Source organism: Apus apus, chromosome 13 (genome assembly GCF_020740795.1).
Source record: "Apus apus isolate bApuApu2 chromosome 13, bApuApu2.pri.cur, whole genome shotgun sequence".
Lineage (NCBI taxonomy): Eukaryota > Metazoa > Chordata > Aves > Apodiformes > Apodidae > Apus > Apus apus.
In genome coordinates, this window is record NC_067294.1 from 1,948,533 (window position 1) to 1,966,026 (window position 17,494).

A 17,494-nucleotide genomic window follows, 5' to 3' on the forward strand; every position below is an offset into this window, starting at 1 on the left:
GCAGCAGGCTGGGGGGAAGCCCCCTAGTTACAGCTTACACAACCTGCTCTCCATGCTCCAAGAATTCTGTTTGCTTTACTGAAATCTAGGCACTTTAAATAACAAATATAATATGGTGAACATGGTGAACTCCACTGTACAGGAGTGTGTTAAAATCCTTGTCCTGATACCAAGCGAGTGCTTGGTTCTGCTGAAGTTTGTTGCCAGCCTTGTTTCCTGCTTGGTGCTTTCTGGTCAGAGCACTGAAGAGAAAGAGGCAGCACTCCATGGCAAATAGGGAAGTTGTGACAGCTTTTAACCATATAGCTTCCTTCCCTGGAAGTTTTCCTACCTGATGGTCTTTTTGAATGTCAGTGGAATTTAGGAAGCTGTTACCATATAGTTTAACTGTTGTTTCAAAGGCAGCAATGTGTCTCCGTTTCTTTTAAAGTATATTATCTGTAACACAGCTGAATCTGAAACAGGTCTTGAGAAAATACTGACATTTTTGGTTACTCTGAAGCATATAAAATGTCCATCCTGGCAGCTGTCTTGTCTTAACCTCGGGAAAAGCACAAAGGCAGAATTCTACCAGCTGTGCTTTGTACTTCCATTGGAAGCAGGTTTCTGTGTGTGAATCAGGGGCTCCTGGGTGGCTTGGCAGCCCGCGTGGGTTGGGCGTGGGGAGCCTGGAGTGAGCCAAGCATATGTTCTTGCAACAGGAATGTAATGTGTTTGGGGTGGAATTGAGAGACAGGTTTTGCGTAGCTCTCTGGGACAGGTTTGCATGTGAGAGCAATCTGTCTGGAACCTGCTGACGTGGCTGTTTCTTACCTGTGGCTTTGAAGTGCTGGTACTGCTGTGCAAGTTCCTGCTCTTTGCTCATTCCCTGTGCTAAGATCCGGACTGTCTGAACAATACCTGCTAGTCTGTGTTCTTTGAGACCCCTTGTGTAAGGTTCCACGTGGATCTAGGGCATCTTAGAAGTCCAAGTCCATCAGGACTGGGGAGTTAGAAGGCGTCTGCAGGATCAGAGACTCCTGGCCCTACTGCAGGGAGCAGCTGTCCCATGGTCAGGGCAGCTGTTTGGGGCCCGTTCTGCCTCTCCCCTTTCATACCACATCGAGCACAAAAAGCACCAGGCAGTGCTAAAGGGAGTCTGAGAGGATTTATGGTTTCCTTAGCTTCCCTGATACCTCAGTGCAATTGTTGAGGATGGCTCTTCGTGAGATTTATCAGAATTCGCAACTGTGAGGTCATTTTGGAACAATTTACTGTGTTTTCCTCAGAAATAGAGCAGATTTCCTGTCTAGTGTTTTAAAATAATTGTGTTACTGAAACACCTGGCTGGGGTCACATCATGTAAAGCATCAGGTTTTCATTTTGTGTTTATCAAGAGCAAAGTTGCTCTTATTCCACAGCATCACTGCAGAATTCTTTTGCCCACTTTAAACACTGCTGGGCAATTTGTCTTGGACCTTATTGCTGACTTGGAGCATAGGAATGTGCTTCATGTGAATTACAGCTGTAATTTGTCATTTACAGCTGGATTTGTTGTTGGTTGTTTGGAAAACTGTGCTTAGAACTCTATTCTCCAGACCACTGTTATCCCATTGGATCCTTAATTCCAAGCTTTTTAAAGTTGCTCCCAGAATTAAAAGGTGAAAGATTGGGAGAGAAAAGGGTGAAGCAGAAGGAAACGATATAATCTCACAGACTTCGCTCATTGGCTCAGATGACAGAGAGAGAGGGATAAATTCCTTATTGAGGGTGGACATTAAATTGTTAAAAGGCAACTCAAAGACACTTCAAAGGCAGCTGTGTAAATCCCTTTAGCCTTAGGACACTAGTAATCTATGCTTCAACAAGTTTCCTGGATTAATAAAAGGGTACAGGCTGTTTTATCTCTTGTGTGCTGCTGCAATGAAGTGGCCATAGGGGCAGAGGATTGCTTCCTGCAGCACTTGGTGCTTCTGCACTGTGGCACTTGTTTGGAAGCATCCAGATCTTGGTTGTTTTTTTAAAAAAAATGCTGCTAATGAAGCTAAGGGTGATGATCGCTTGCCCAGCAATTTTGAGGTTTTGTTACATTCTCATGATGAATTTTGGGCTGATTTTTATAAAAAGTTACATCTTGGCAACTAAAAAATTACTGTTTCACCATCCTCATAGAAATCAGAAGTAGCAAATAAAATTTTGGGGTAAATTGGTGATGGTAGTAGTTACCTGGTTGGTTTTCAGTTGATGCTTTTATCTTCCCTTATTCTGCAGTTGTGGCATCTTGTGGTAGTGATATGAATTAGCATCTGGCAGGGAAAGTGAGAAGTGGTCAAGTTGTTCAAGTGGATCACTTCATAGTCTATTGGGATGAGGACATTACCATAAAAAAAAGCTGGTTTATATAATATTATATTGTTACTGAAATCTCTGTGTTTTTACACTGCCTTTGGTTTAGTGGCTGGGTGAGCTTTAGGTCGGAAGGATGTGTGTGTTGGGGATGATAAAAGCTGCTGTGAATGGAGCTAAGGCTGCTGGGGTGTGGGTGCAGGGCCACACTTTCCTTCTGGCCAGGCTGGGGCAGCAGGGCCATCTGCAGAGAGAGCCCTTGATTGCTGCACCTCTGCTGGAACTCAGGAGATGGTGGACAGCCTGTTCTTTCATGTGGAGAATAGAAGAAACAGAGGTAGCAACTGACATCACCTCTGCTCATGCTTAGTGCAAATAAAATTAGCAGGATTACTGTGGTCACAGTGTTCACATTTTATCTCTTGTAATCTGGAAAACCTCCTTCCTAGCAAGATGAGCAGCTCCTGCCTGGTCCCTTCTATCCCAGTTCCCCTCCTTCCCTAGGCTCATCAGAGCTGCAGTTTTAGCTAGCTGGATAGAAAATATGGGTTAATTTCTTCTTAAATCTGGGCTGCATCAAAAAAAGTGTGGCCATCAGATCGAGAGAGGTGATTTTTCCCTTTACTCTGCCCTGTTGAGACCTCATCTGGAGTACCGTGTCCAGCTCTGGAGCTCCCAGCACAAGAAAGGTGTGGACCTGTTGTAGCGTGTCCAGAGGAGGGCAACAAAAATGATCAGAGGGTTGGAGCAGCTTTCTTATGAAGATAGGCTGAGGGAGTTGAGGGTGTTCAGCCTAAAGAAGAGAAGACTCCATGGGGACTTCATAGTGACCTTCCGATACCTGAAAGGAGCCTATAAGAAGGCTGGGGACGAACTGTTCACTAGGGCATGTAACAATAGGACTAGGGGTAATGGTTTTAAGCTAGAAAAGGGTGGATTTAGGTTGGACATTAGGAAAAAGTTTCTTAATATGAGGGTGGTGGATCACTGGAACAGGTTGCCTAGAGAGGTGGTGGAGGCCCCATCCCTGGCAGCAGTCAACGTCAGGCTTGATGGAGCTCTGAGCAATCTGTTCTACTGTGAGATGTCCCTGCTTATTGTAGGGGGGTGGTTGGACTAGATGACCTTAAGAAGTCTCTTCCAACCCAAGGCATACTGTGATTCTATGATTCTTAATAACCTAGGCAAGGTAGTTTTCTGTCAAAGACTGAAGAATCTGTGTGGGCATAGCACTCAAAGGCAGATACTGTATTTTAGTCTCAGCTGTTACTTCATCTGATGAAAAGCTCTGAAAAGAAAGATTACAAAATAAAATAATTTTGACCTTCATCCTGAGTTGAAGGCACATGGAGAAGTTGTTTTGCATCAATAATCCTGTTTTGGTTGGATTTTGGCAGAAAGAAGTGTATAAGAAGATGACAGGGAAGGGTATGGAAAAGGTCTGCAGCTTCTCAGCAGATCCGTTGTGTTCCGCTGTTGTGGTGCCGTTGTTGCCCTTTGGTATCATCCTTTTATAGTGGGTATCTGCAAATAATCTTTACCCTTTGTACTGTGGTTGCGTATTTGCTGTTTATAGCTGGTGTGGCAACATAAATCCTTTTAAAAAATAACAATTTCTAATTGTATTTTCAGTTTTATAAAACTTGAGTTAAGAGAAATGAAAGCTTTTATCTCTGACGGAGGGGTTTTTGGCTCTGTGATGCTTGAGGTGGCTGCAGCCCCTGTCTGTTTTCAGCCACCTCTGGCTGCAGTGGTATTAAAATCATGTTCCATACTTCCAAAAATATAAACCACTACTCTAAATGTAGCCTTTCAAACATAATTTCAGTGCTATTATAAGCATGTATTCTTGAATGATGGGGCTAATGGAAGATGCTTCACAAAGTACGATTGACATGGAGTTTTCCTATGATCAGGAAAAACTGGGCTAGATTAGCTGCACAGTAGCCCTCTGGTGAGACTTTGAAGTGGCATGTGAGGGAGAGGAGGAAGTCCACCTGGCTGGCTGTACAGAATCTGTTTAAACAAACAACAAAAGCATTATTTCATCAAGACGTAGAACGCACTGGATCCGTTTTTTTGATGGGCCTGAAGAAAGAGGCAGCCACAGACCTTCCAGGAGAGGCAATCACTGAGTTAGCTCTTGTGCTCTGTGGCGTTGGGCAAAATCACCTGCTCTGCTTTTTTAGGAGAGGGAATTTCTTTAAAAGTCAGTTATTTTTAGGGAGACTGTTACTGTTCCTGATTTAAAAATGCCTGTAGAAGCTGATGCATGAGTAGCTAATATGTTTAGCTTGTTGAAACGTCACATGGATGGGTAGTGAACAGTGTGTTTCTTATTTCAGTTATCAGTATTAAAGCAATAGTATTGGCCAGTTAAGTTAAATGGCTTCTGCTGTGAAGAGGGAATAGGAAGCTTTGCCTTCCCTTTGTTGTGGCTCAGCTGTTCTCTCTACTGCTGCACATCTCCACAGCCAAGGTCTGAGCTGAGGGATGCATTCCAGGCAGGAATCCCTTTAAGCAAATGTTTACCTCTTTAATTTGCCAACTGTTTATTCATCAAGCTCCTAAATAAGCACAGAGGGTGGGTAGAGCAGTCCTGTTTGGTCAGCCTGGCTGCAGGTGGAATGCAGGAGACAGCCCGTGCTGAATTGCCCTGTGAAGGGGCTGTGTTCTGTGCAGCTGTAGAGAAGAATTCTCAAGTAAGAATGTGGTCATACATACAACTTAAAGACTGTAATTAAACCTGAACACAAGCTTTTGTTCTGCTTACAGTTTTCAGTAACTCATGACAATAGAGCTGCTCATCGAAAACTTACTTCAAGGACATTCTGAGATCTCAGTGTCAATGACATAGAAAAATATTGGAAAATGGAGGAAAGTGTATATAGACACAATGAGCTGTGAAGACTGAAAAACTGAGCTTTGATTGTAACACCAAATACTGTCTGCCCCCTGGCTGCCTGGTAGCCTGGCTTCAACAGGAGTTGGGTGCTTCCACTGCTCATCCTTCCCCTGCCAGCCTGTCCAAGTGCTCTTCTGGCCCAGGAGAGGGAGACTTCCAGGTGGAGGAGGAAGAATGTGGAGCACGGGGGTTTTATTTCAGTTGTTCCCTAAGTTCTTTAACTACCATCATACCATTAACTACTGAGACACTGTACAGTTGGAGGATACTGTTGCCATATTCACGTGTCTGGTGTTTCCTAGTCCAGACAGTTCTGGGCTCTGAGAGGGGGAGAGCTCAATATCTGACCTGGTCTGGTACCTCTGGTGGCCCTTTGATTGCCAGGTAGTCATCTCACAGGTTTTGGAGTTCAAGCTTGATCACCACCAGCCAGTGTTGTATTTGGAGTCTGATTCAAGCCAGTGCTCTTGGGCATGTCACCAAGAAAATTAGGTTTGTGGCAATGCACAGCCAGAAGTTTGAGATGAGATTGGTTGATGTGAAATAGGTGCTGTATAAGTAACTCTGTTAAGAGTTCAGGCCTTCTGTTTAGTTTTCATGGGTTTTGGTAATGACGTTAAAAAAAAATAAATCTGAGTTTTATTGGGTTTCCATGGCCTGCAATTACATATGACCTTTCATTTGGTATAACAGTCTATATCCGTTGTATTTCTAAACATTGACTGTTAAGCCCAAGAACTTTTCTAAAGTAAATGCATTGTAAGTTCTGAAGCTAGCATTGATACTGATTTATCTTTTGTAAACACTGTATAAATGCAGCACTTGAAAATTCAGAACATATTTTCCAAGGCTAAGCTTGAGAGACTGCTGTGTGGTGTATAATGATTTTGTTGTGCATGTATTTAATGCTAACAGCCCACCTGTTCAGGATAGTAAATTAAATGATGAATAGCCCTAGTGAGCTTTTCCCTAGCATGTGGTCTGCACCATCAGCACAGATATTTTTGTCTGAAGAGGATTCTGTGTAGTGAGAAGTTCAAACAGCTGTATCTTGTAATTACAGCTTCTATGGAAAGTCCAACTTTTAAAGTGAAATAATCTGCACATTTTAGTATTGTTGCTTCAAAAAAGTTGTTTGCTTCTCTGGTGGCCAATGGATGGTGCTGAAGGGAGGCTGAGTGGGCAGGAGGTGGGAAACAAATTGAAAACTTCATTGTCTTCATCTTTGCCACAGGACGTTTTGGAGTAACTTGCACTGTTACCCCTTGCCAAGGACAGGGCTAAGTTTGGCAGGAGGGTGGAGCAGGGTTTGCAGTGGGGCTGCCAGCTCTGTTGGAGGTGGGCATGAAATAGCTTTTTCTGTCTAAACAGAGCACTTTCACTGTGAAAGGTGCTGTGATTCTCTGCACCATATATAGTGCCCAGACTGGTTTGGGTTTTTGCTGGCGTTCTTTGCTATTTGCAGACTAATTTTGCAAAATTCTCTCTTCAGGAGATGTCATAAAGGTTCAACAGTTTTTGACCTTTGATGAATAGGACTGTCCTATTTGACTTATTCTATGTGTTGCTTGCTGCTATATCCATTCATGTAACTAATATTTTCTGAGATATTTTTAAGAAAACTCTTTCCAGTAAGTCTTTTTGCATCAGTTGGACTTCACCCTTTTCACTTCTACAGCTTAAGTGGACAGTGTTCTACAAGTCTGCGTGTGTCCTCACCTATCTAATAATTTGGGCTTTGTCTCTAGAATTATGTAATGAAAGTTTGTGATATTCATTGCAGAAGCTGGGAGGGTAATGCTGGAGTGATGAGATGATGTGAATGAAGTTGCTCATGTCTTTGTGTTTTATTTTTTCCTTTTAGGACTTAAATACTATCTATTCTTTCCTTCATGGCCTGGACATACTCTCCCATTTCAGGGAACATCAGCTAAGGTAAAGTACCCTAGAGGTATTTGGTGTTTCTTAGCACAACTGGTATCTCTGTATTTTTGTGGAGATGAGCCCTCACTCTGCCCCCACTTGGAGGTGGTTGAGCATTCGCCAAGTCCATTGCTGAGCTAAGTCATTGCAATAACATGGCATGGAATCTAAACTAATTAGTTTTGCTACAAGCAAAGGCAGAGCTGACTCCCATTTGTCTACAAAGGACTATGTAGACAGGGCCCTATGTTACCTCCAGGTTACAAAAGCTTTTAATGCTTCAGACATTCAGAGGATTTCAGAATGCATGAAATGGAAGGCCAACAAAGCACAAAAAGTGTGTTGGAAGTGTCTTAGTTCCTTCAGTTCTGTTGCTATGGGTAATTCCAATGTGTGGGAGTGATTTAAACACTTAGAGAACATGCTGTATATTATCTGTTTGGATAATGAAGAACACTGTAATAATTTGAGTTTTATGGTTCAGCACATCCTCTGTTTAGAACAGAAAAATAGTTGAATTGGAGGCCTTAGAGCCTTAACGCGATTCAGCCGAAATGTGGTGATTAATGGTTTATGATCTTTGGGGATTAAAACTGAAACTAAATTTCTCCTCCTCCCTCAGAATAATGTCATCGAGTGCCCGCTATGAGAGATACAAGGGCAACCAAGTTCTCTTTTGGTAAGTATGTGTCACTTGTTGGAGTTCTTCAGTAGAAGCATAAACACCATGACTGTTCTGCGTGCTCTAATGGATCCCTTGTGTTTTCAGTAATTGCAAATACATGACTTTAGCAGATTTAAGCTTGGCCAGGCTGGTTAAAGCTGTGACAGGAGGTGGTTGTAACTGTCATCTGGTGCTGACATTTGAGAGGTGCCCGTGAATTCTCAGCACAGCTCCCACCAGCAGCAGAGGTGTCTGTGCACTCGCAGGATCCATTAGACAGACAGCAGGTAGTGTCACCTCTTTGGTTCGTGGGAGCTGTGGTGATGGCTCAGTAGGTGGCAGTCTTCCCCTGGAGCTGGCACTGGCTGCATCCTCAGGAGCCCATTGCTTCAGGGATGCTTCTTGTATCAGAGGAGGGATGGAGCTCAAACGCTCTTCTCTTTTACTTGAAATTGCTAGAATTAGCATTTAGCTCAGACTCCTCTTTAGGTTCCTCCTGGGAGGCAAATACACTTTTTCCTCTTATTTTAGCATTGCTTGTGGTGCATTTATCCTCTCACAGCTAATCCTAGCTTTCTGTATAAGGCAAGTCTTGCAGTACACCCAAATCTGACAGATGCCACCTGCCAGTTTGTGTGGTGGGTGTGTGACACGTGCCTGTTCCAGTACTAGGTCCATGTGCACGTGTGGAGTTGTGTGTTGGAAGAGGAAGGTGATATTTGGCTGCAGCTGGGAAGTGGCAAAGCAGAGCTTCAGGAAGAAGCTAAATCTGCTGCAGTAAAACGTGGTCACTGCTGTGCAGACCTACAGCTCTGGGCTGCAAGCTAAAACCTTGGCAGATCCCCTCTCCACCAATTTGGAATCCAGTGGTGTGGGAAACAATACTGATGAAAGTGCAGAGATAGAGGAACACAGAGCAGGAGTCAGATATGAATCTTGTATTTTACCTGTAGCACTTGACAGGTCCTTGTAGTATTAGTATCTGTGCTGAATTGCTGGTCAACTTTAGCAAGGAATAAAAATTTTTCTTGTTTGTACTTTCATGTACACTTTTTTTTTCAAACTGAAAATTAATTTTGTTTTGATAAAGTAAGTTTATAATTTTACATTCTGGATGTAGGCACTTTACAAAAGTTATTTCTTGGTAGTGGTCAGTGAGGGTTCTTAGGATTCCAGTCCACATATCACATTGGTAGAGTGGCAGATCATTATTTTATTACAAAAACATTTTGGATAATGTATTTTTGGGTTGCTGTAAGAAAGCAGATGCCAATGATTTCTTTTCTTACAGCTCGGAAACAATTGCAAGATGCTGGTATATACTGCTTTCTGGATCTGTGCTCATGAAGGATTCCATGTTTTTACCACCTTGCAGGTATGTAAAGTTGTTATTATTTAAGATAAGATCTCTTCCTTAGTGCATGCTTTCTTAGATGTTGATGTTACTGGAAATTTTTCACAATTTTACAGTTTTTTTGGGTCATTTGAATAGTGTAAGAAATGCTAATTTGATTTAAATTCCCTCTCACTTTATCTGCACACTGAAATTTCTGTGTGAAATGCAACACTATGTGAGTTTTAAATCTTATTTGGCTTTTGAAGTTTATAAGATAATTTGTAGTTAGCTTGTTAAGTTGGGGGCTCTTTGAATAATTGCTGCTGTGCAACTGTTTTGTATAGAATGCCCTGTCTGAAAAAGTTTGACTGTAGATCACAGCTCCTACCAATTGGTTGGAGGCTGGATTGAATGGCATGTATGACTTTGATGTGAAGCAAGGAGAGGCCAGTAGCAGCAGTTACAGAGCATATGACAGGGCTCTGCCTCCAGCTCATTGTCAAGCACAGTGAAGGCTGTGACATGCTTCCACTGAACCATCCATACTCTCTGGCTCCAGCTGGACCTTGCTGCACTGTGATACTCTGCTTGACCTTGTACATCACTCAGATTTTGCTTCACTGTGTCTTGAAGCTGCATGTTGCTAATTTGTATTCAAGCTGCACTTCTAAGCTGGGCAGGAGTGGCTTTGGAAAAATATAAAAATGGAGACTTCGTTTTTTTATGAGGTTACCAAAAGTGCTTGCTGCCTTTTATCACATGAAATAAAGGCTTCCCCCTGTGTGGTGGCTGTGTGGGACTGGGTCTCCCGTGGGCTTGGGGCTAACTGCCTAGCAGCTTTGTTTAATAATTGTATGAGAAACTGCTGTTACAGTTGATTGTTAGTGGGATGCTTCCAGTCTCCATAAATAAGACTGGAAGGCAGTCATGATTTACTGACTGTTTCCTGGTACCTTCTCACAATACTGTCCTTTTTCTGTCACCTGTCCTGTGATCATCTTGACAAACAGGGCACTTCAGTGGACATCTGTAAATATAACTTGGTTAAGATGTCAGTTAAGTTTTCCTCCTTTTGTGTGCCTTGTTTCATCCACGATCTACCATTCAGCAGTGTAAGAGTCAACAGAGCTTCAGGGAAAACTTAACTTTCTTCTGCAGAACTTTTTGAAATAAAATATTCTGGAGATTGAGACCTGACAGAGGCATAGCCCTGTGCCAGGGAAGAAGGTGGGTAGTTGTGGCTTTATTGACTTCACTCATTTAATAGTTACAGAATGGAGTAAGCTGTGGCTCACTGTGCTTGAGAAGGGCTTTTTGTTCAACTTGGATGAACTATATTTATATGCAGGCTGTAACTCAGAAATTGGCTTAGAAATTGGAGGACTAAACCTTGCATCCAGGTACGATAAATCTCGTCAATATTCTGACACTGATGATAATGATGAGAAAAGCCCTGTTAAGATTTTTGAGGGAAGAAGCAGATCAGTCACTAATACCAGGTATGAAGTTGGCATAACCTTGATTACCCTATTGCCTGGAGACTGTGTTTGTCAATATATTTGGCATAGCAGGAAAACAATTTCATCTAACATGAAAGCGATGGCTGGAACAAAAGAACAGGGTTGACAGATTCTGTGGAAGGAGAATCATGTCAGCAAGTTAGAGAGTTTTTGTGTTAACCTTGCTTGTTAATCAAGATAATTCACGGGAACAGGATATTTGAAGGAGATTACTCACAGCTAGATTAGCTGTAGGAAATACATCAAGGGTCTGGAGGAACTTTTGAAGCCAATTATGTGGATGATAGCCTCCTACAGCTCTGAGAATTGAACCTCGAAGGGAAAAATACGAAGTCTTGAAACATTGTAGATGAAGTCTTATTAAAAGCAAACACTTCTTTTTTTCCAAAACCTTCCAAGAAATTAACAAACAGCCTTTCCAAAATCTTTCAAGTGAGGAAAATTGGTATAATTGTCCTATTCAGGTAGTGCATTTCTTGTCTAAAAGCACTTTATCCAAAATGGACTAATGTTTGTGTTGTGGTGTCTTTTCATGAGACTTGGAGATGTGTCAATGACTCAATAAACCATTTATTTCTTGGAAAAAGAGAAGACACAAATGCTTGGATCAAGAAAATGGTCATTAGGAAAGAACTCCATTTTTGCATTATGAACCTTAGTTTGGGTTGAAATTATTTTAGCTCATTTTGTTTTAAGTTAATATTAATGCATAACAATATTATTATATATTTTGAAGCTTACTGTGACTGTTAAATAGTGTTTAAGTCTGTTCTGTGTGAAGTACCAGCAGCACAGAAGATCATGTGTTTTTACAGAAACCTCAATGTTGATAAATAACTGAGGATTAGAATTGCAGTTTGCACAACTTAAATGTATTTCATCTATCTTTAGATTTTGATACATGCATTTCAATTTTCCTTCTAAAACCTGTAGTGCTGTTTGCTGCAAACTGTGGTGAGTTTTTTGAATTGTGATGCTGGTTGAAACAATTATTCTTTAAATCTCTTGCTGTTTGTGTGACTGTAAAAATTGCAGAGGTGTTAGGATGATACTCTTGTCAATCTGTGTTTGCTTCAGACTTCAAAGGTCTTTGCAACTAAGTGTTGTAGACTGTTTTTCTGCTTTCAAGAAGACAGCTTTAGGCTGACATCTCTGTACTTATCAAGACAAAATAGATTTTCCTGAATTAGATCTCTGCTGAACAAGCAGCAGTGGTTACTCAGTGCATCTGTGGCTCTAGATGAGGTGCTGTTTTCCCTCGATGTTTCTCTAAGTGGTGGCTCTAACTTGTAGCACTGCCTGACAGCCAGTAAGTAAACCAGCACTGTAATACAACTTGGGAATGCTACCAATAAATGTATTTTGTAAAACTAATTAATTCAGATATGGTTATGCATATTGAAATTCTTCTGGCAGTGCTAGTGCTGTGATGAAAATACTCTGAGGAAAAAGGGAGTGTGTGTGAGAAGAGGCAGTGCACTGGGGAGAAACCGTGTCCTGCCTGGTCCACCCAGGTGCAATTCCTGCAACTGCAAAGTGTTGCAAACTGAGAGCATGGAGTGCCTCTTTTCTGACATGGAATGATCTTCTAAGAAAGCTGGAAGAGCACATAATGAAGAACAGCTGTATTCAGACCTGTCACAACGAAGTGGCCAAATAATCTTTCCCACAGTTCCCCCACCCAGTGATTTCCTTTTGTTCTGCTCCTTGTTCCTTTACAACTGCTCCATGGGGGTTTTGGAGAGTGCAAGGGATGCTGATGGCACCCCAGAAATAGGTTTTGTTTTTTTTTTTAATTGTCTAAAGTAAAAAGAGATGTGGAATTGGAAGCAAAGAGTAATGTGCAGCTTGATGGTATCTAAAATATTATTAATGCTACCTAGTCACGTGGCCTGGAGTAGCTGCAAAGCCTCACAGAAGGTGGTAGGTAAGACACAGGCTGCCTCCAAGCACCATCATGTTCAGAGTATAAAGTAATTAGTATAGACATCTTGAGCTTGCAGCCTGTAAATTGAGTAGCCTGTTATGCATCCTCCAAAATAATTCCCAATTAGAACTTTGAGCAAGCTTGAGAGAAACCTGCTCAACATTGCTGTTACTGAGAGCTAATGCAAAAGCGGGTTTTGATGACTGAGCATTAACTGAAATTGGTATTTTGCATTCAGCCATGTATCTCCTGGTTTCAGGTTTCCATCAAACCATTTTCTGATGGAGTTAAGTGTTGTAATATTTTTATGGTTGTTATTTTGAAGTGCTCAGGGCTTGCACAGCACCTAGTAGTATGAAAACCTTGCCACCTGTGTTTGCCAGAGCTTGCAGTCTGCACTCATGTCACTTTTTTTTTCCCCTGTATCCTCTGTTTTGCAAACAGAGAGTGTTTGGGGCTGCTCAGCAGTTGCAGAGCAGTGGGGTTGCTGCCTGCTCAGGGCTTCTGACCCTACCCCCTGCCTGCTCCTCAGTGCCATCCCAGGCACTCCCTGGCAGCACATTCTTCAGTCGATGGCTGAGCTGAGAAAAATTGAGAGAAATTAAGATCTCCAGTGAAACAAGTTATTCCTGTGAGGATTTCAGTGTAACTTACACTCATATGCCACAACTTCAATGGAAGAAGGGCAGGTTCTCCCTTCTCTGTCCACAGCCAGCCTGGCCATTCTACTGCTGAGCCTGCAGTGATGCAGGTTTTCCCTCTTTGTTACTTCCCAGCCGATAACAAGGAATTTAAGTGTAAAAATTATATTTTCAGAGTATTTGGATTGGAGTTTAATAACACTAATGGCTATTCCAAGCTATTCATAATATACTTGTACATTCAGTAGTAACTGAATGGGTTTGATGAGCAGCAGCTCCCTTGCAGTGGATGTCCCAGGTGTTTGCTGGAACAGCTGATTGGCACAAGAGACACTCACTGAGGAGAGGAAAAATGAAATGCTTTTCAACTGAAGGGCAAGCCCTGGCTTGTGAAAAATGTCATCTGTTAAAAAAAGGAAAAAAACCCATGTCTATTTCTTATGCAACTTGTCTTTTCCAGGCCAAGCTGTGCACTTCCATGCAAAATATTTTTGTGTTGGAGAAATCGAGCAAGGTCACTGGCTGTGTGGAGTCACGGGGTTCTCTTTGCAGTGGCAAGAAGTACAATTTGTCTTCATCTTTATGTTCCTAAAAGCAGCCTGACAGGCAGCCAGGCAGTTTGAAAGACAAGTCTATTCATAAGAACAAAAATATCTGCGAAAAAATTGCCAACTCGTTGTTTCTTTTACTGCTAAACTGGTACATCAGTGTCCTAGCCCAGTCTCACAAGGAATATAGTACCAGCTATTCCTACAGAAACCTCTGTATCGGGGATAACTCTGCACTGCTGATACCAGCTTGCACAGCCAGGATAATTTAATGGTGTTTTTTTAGTGCCTGGGAAATATGAAAAAAATTTTAACATTCCTGACATCTTGTCATTGAAGGCTTTGATGCATGAAAAATCTGAAAATGTTGTTTCAGGATGTAGCAGAACACGGTAAATTGGAAGGTGCCTGCTAATTAGTGTTCAAACAAATAATAAGGCTTTCAGTCTCCATCTCCATCTGTTTCTAGGCTGAAAGCTCTTCAGGACAGCCTGTTTTTTTACCTTTAAATATAGTATGTACTGTATTTTGAATATTGCATAATGAGAAACCATCACTAATGAATAACTTCAGCACGTTGCTGTGAGAATTTCTTGGTATCAAATGTGATTGCTGTTACTGAAATTCAAATTTGAGATGTTTCAGCACCAAATTCCAAAGTTGCTTAACAGCTGGATATTAAGCTTTTTTAAACACTTGTGTTTAGAAAGCTGTGTCTGTGTACATCCTATTTAAAGAACTTTAATGTGTTAAAAAGATGTTAACATTGGAAGCTTTTCTAAGTAGTTGCTTTGTAAAAGTAAGGCTACTTATTGCAGCCTTTTGGAAGCTTTAACACAGTCTAGTATTTTGGGGAACGGGCATGAGTTTGAAAAATAGAACGTTCTCACATGCCAAAGGCTCTCCAGTGAACAATTTGATCCATCCTGTGTCAGTAAAGTCAGATGTATCATCAGATGCTTGCATGTTTTAAGATCTTGGAGTTTGGCTCTGCTGTCATGGAGGGTTTTCTCTGTATTAACGAATAATGCAGTGGAAAAGGGACAGATGTGCAGAGTGAACCAGCTGATACTGAGAACTGTGCTTTGCAGTTCTGGGCTTTTATGTTTCAGTAGCTCTAGTCTGCTCCTGTGGCCTGAATGCCCATTAGTGGTTGGTATATGATACAATGCCAGTTGAGCTGACATTCCTTTCTCACATGATGCAATTGCTTAAGCATTTTTAATTATGTATAGCAGTGAATCAGGAGGAAAACAAGGTTTCTTGCAAATGAGGCATCCATAAATCAAGGATAAACAAAGCTACCTTTGGTATGTGGAAGGCATTTTTTTCCCATGACAGTGTTGCAAGGCAGTGAGTGAGTGTCTGGAAGTTAATGGTGCGGATGTAACAGATGAATATTAAGTGGCAGGAGCATACAATGAAATAATAAGTAAAAAAAGCAGAGTGGAGACTATAATACTGACTTTTCTGGGCTTCCAACAGTGCAATGCTATATAATAGCTATAGAATAGTATTAAACTTAAGACCTTGTTAAAATGTGTGATTAAATATACAGATCAAGCACAGTTTAATTGTTGGGCCATTTAAAACTGTAATGATAATACTTTGGTAGCATGTCCTTTGACATAATTTTTACTGGATTGTGATAGAGCTGAATTTACTTTAGTTTCATGTTATCTCACACTTTCAGTGTTTATATTAATTTACTTTCTTAACGGGATTCTTTTCCCCACTCTGCTTGAAAGCACCAGAGCACACGTAATGTGCTGTAGCTCAGGGAGGCTTTTTGCTTTGCTTCTCGATCTCACCATGCGTGACATCAAGAGCACTTGGTGTGTAGGGATCTGTTACACTTGGAGAAGCTGCTGCCATGGTTTGTAAGCAGAGGTGGTGGTGGTCAGCTGGAATGGGCTTGTTGGTTTAGACCTCCCAAGGGAGCAGACCTGGCCCTGGGAAGTGACCACCATGGTCATGGTCTCATGGGAATGCTGTAGTCTGCTGAAGTGCTGAGTTAGGTGACCAGAACAGCTGAGGAACAGCGGGTCCTGCAAGCACCAGCACGTCATCTTGGCACCACAGTAAAGGATGGATTAGTTCCCAGAGGAAAGGTGGCCCTATCTCTTCCAGGATTGGATGAACAACTTCTCTGAGCTCTCTTCTGTGAGGAGGAGCATGTGTTAGGTTTGGGTGGGTGTTAAGTGTCTGACTGTAGAGACTTAGCTGAATAGTTTGTTGTCACAGAAGTGTTCTTTCTCCTTTGCAAGACTGCTCCTCACAAAAGCCTGTTCTTGTCTTTCTGATCAGGATCTTGTCTCCTGCATTTCCAAAGCATTGCTTGACTTCATATTTTCCATTTCCAAAGAACCTCTTATGTTTTGATACTGAAATCAATTAATCTCTTAAGCATTTCATACCTTTAAGTACTGTACTGTTGATTTTTGTAATGTAAATACTTATTAACTGGAAGGTGGCAGGTTTAGTACTAGACATGACTAGGTGACTCCAAAAAGTAATTATGCTGTTCTTTTACTGTCACAATCTTTCTTAGCAATTAATGTAATGCTTGAAATTATTTATTTAAAAAAAAAAAAAAAGTTACTGTTGGGTATTTAGAATTCCTACAAAGACTTCAAGCATCACTTCAGAGCAGGTTTAGATGACTCTGGGGCTGTTCTGCTGCTGCTTCCTCCTCCCTCTGCCTCTTCCCTCCCTCTCTTTCCCTGGGATCCACACACACTCTGCTTGTGGCTCTTCTTAACTGTTCCTGATATATTTGCCTGAACTAGTTAAGACTCTAATGCTGTGACAATAAACAAATAAAGCAAATATTTGAACTTTAATTTTGATTAATGGTCTTTAGTTAAAAAAATAATAATTGTGACAAATGTACATTGCCAACTTCTGTCAGTTAGACAGATACTTGTAAACTTTTCCTTATGGATTTGCTAATAACATTTTCTTGTTGCCTGTTACTAATGGTAGTGCATGGTACTACTGAAGAAGGAGTCTTCCCCAGTGAATGATTTCAGGGTTTAGTTTCTGTTTATTCTAAACATTTCATTGTGTAATTTTACAGGACAATTAGGAATGGAAATCTGAAGCCTTAATTTGGCAAATGAGTGAAATACACTGATGTCAGCAAACTTCTTAAATGATAGGGAAACTGCTCATTTGTATTCTAGAGAAAAATGTGGAGAAGTCATTAAGAAAGTTAAAATCCATGTTTCCATGAGTGTTAATTAAGAAGAATGTTAAAAATCAGTATATTTAAAAGATGATGGTGGTTATGGCTGGGGAAAAACATATGATACTTCCTCTTTTTGGAGAACCTCTGTTGTGGTATAATCAATAAAACATCCCCTGATGCACACCAGGAAATAATTAAACTTGACCTATTGACTTGTAAATATGAGCAGTTTATTCTTTAGGATTAGAAGGGTGGGTTTTGTCTTTGGAACATAATCCTTTTCTGAGTGTTTGGTTGTGGTAAATGCTTGATGGACCAGAAGTGATAGTGCCAAGAGCTTGACCTTTGTTCCAAGCCGGGTTCTTTCTCCTAGCGTTATTGTTTACTGCCATTACTTAATAAGCAAATGTTGCAACATAAGCAGAAGAGAGCTTCAGAGTAGCTGAATTTCATGGATGTGCTTATGTAAAACAAAGCAAAAAAAAAAGCAACCCTCCCTTAACCTCCAGTAGTTT

At 41.2% G+C, this 17,494-nt stretch overlaps 1 protein-coding gene across 7 annotated transcripts in view; it reads left to right on the forward strand.

Moving 5' to 3' along the window:
• The window catches only part of RAPGEF6 (Rap guanine nucleotide exchange factor 6), a 120,672-nt gene that overhangs the window by 19,112 nt on the left and 84,066 nt on the right, over nt 1-17,494 (forward strand). For 6 of the 7 annotated variants that reach the window (XM_051631201.1, XM_051631205.1, XM_051631203.1 and 3 more), the window contains exons 2-4: nt 7,095-7,165; nt 7,776-7,832; nt 9,109-9,192. In XM_051631201.1, coding sequence (XP_051487161.1) covers nt 7,095-7,165; nt 7,776-7,832; nt 9,109-9,192 — 212 coding nt within the window. Of the gene's footprint in view, nt 1-7,094; nt 7,166-7,775; nt 7,833-9,108; nt 9,193-10,306; nt 10,381-17,494 lie in introns of those variants that run through there. The other variant, XM_051631206.1, reaches the window with a different exon arrangement.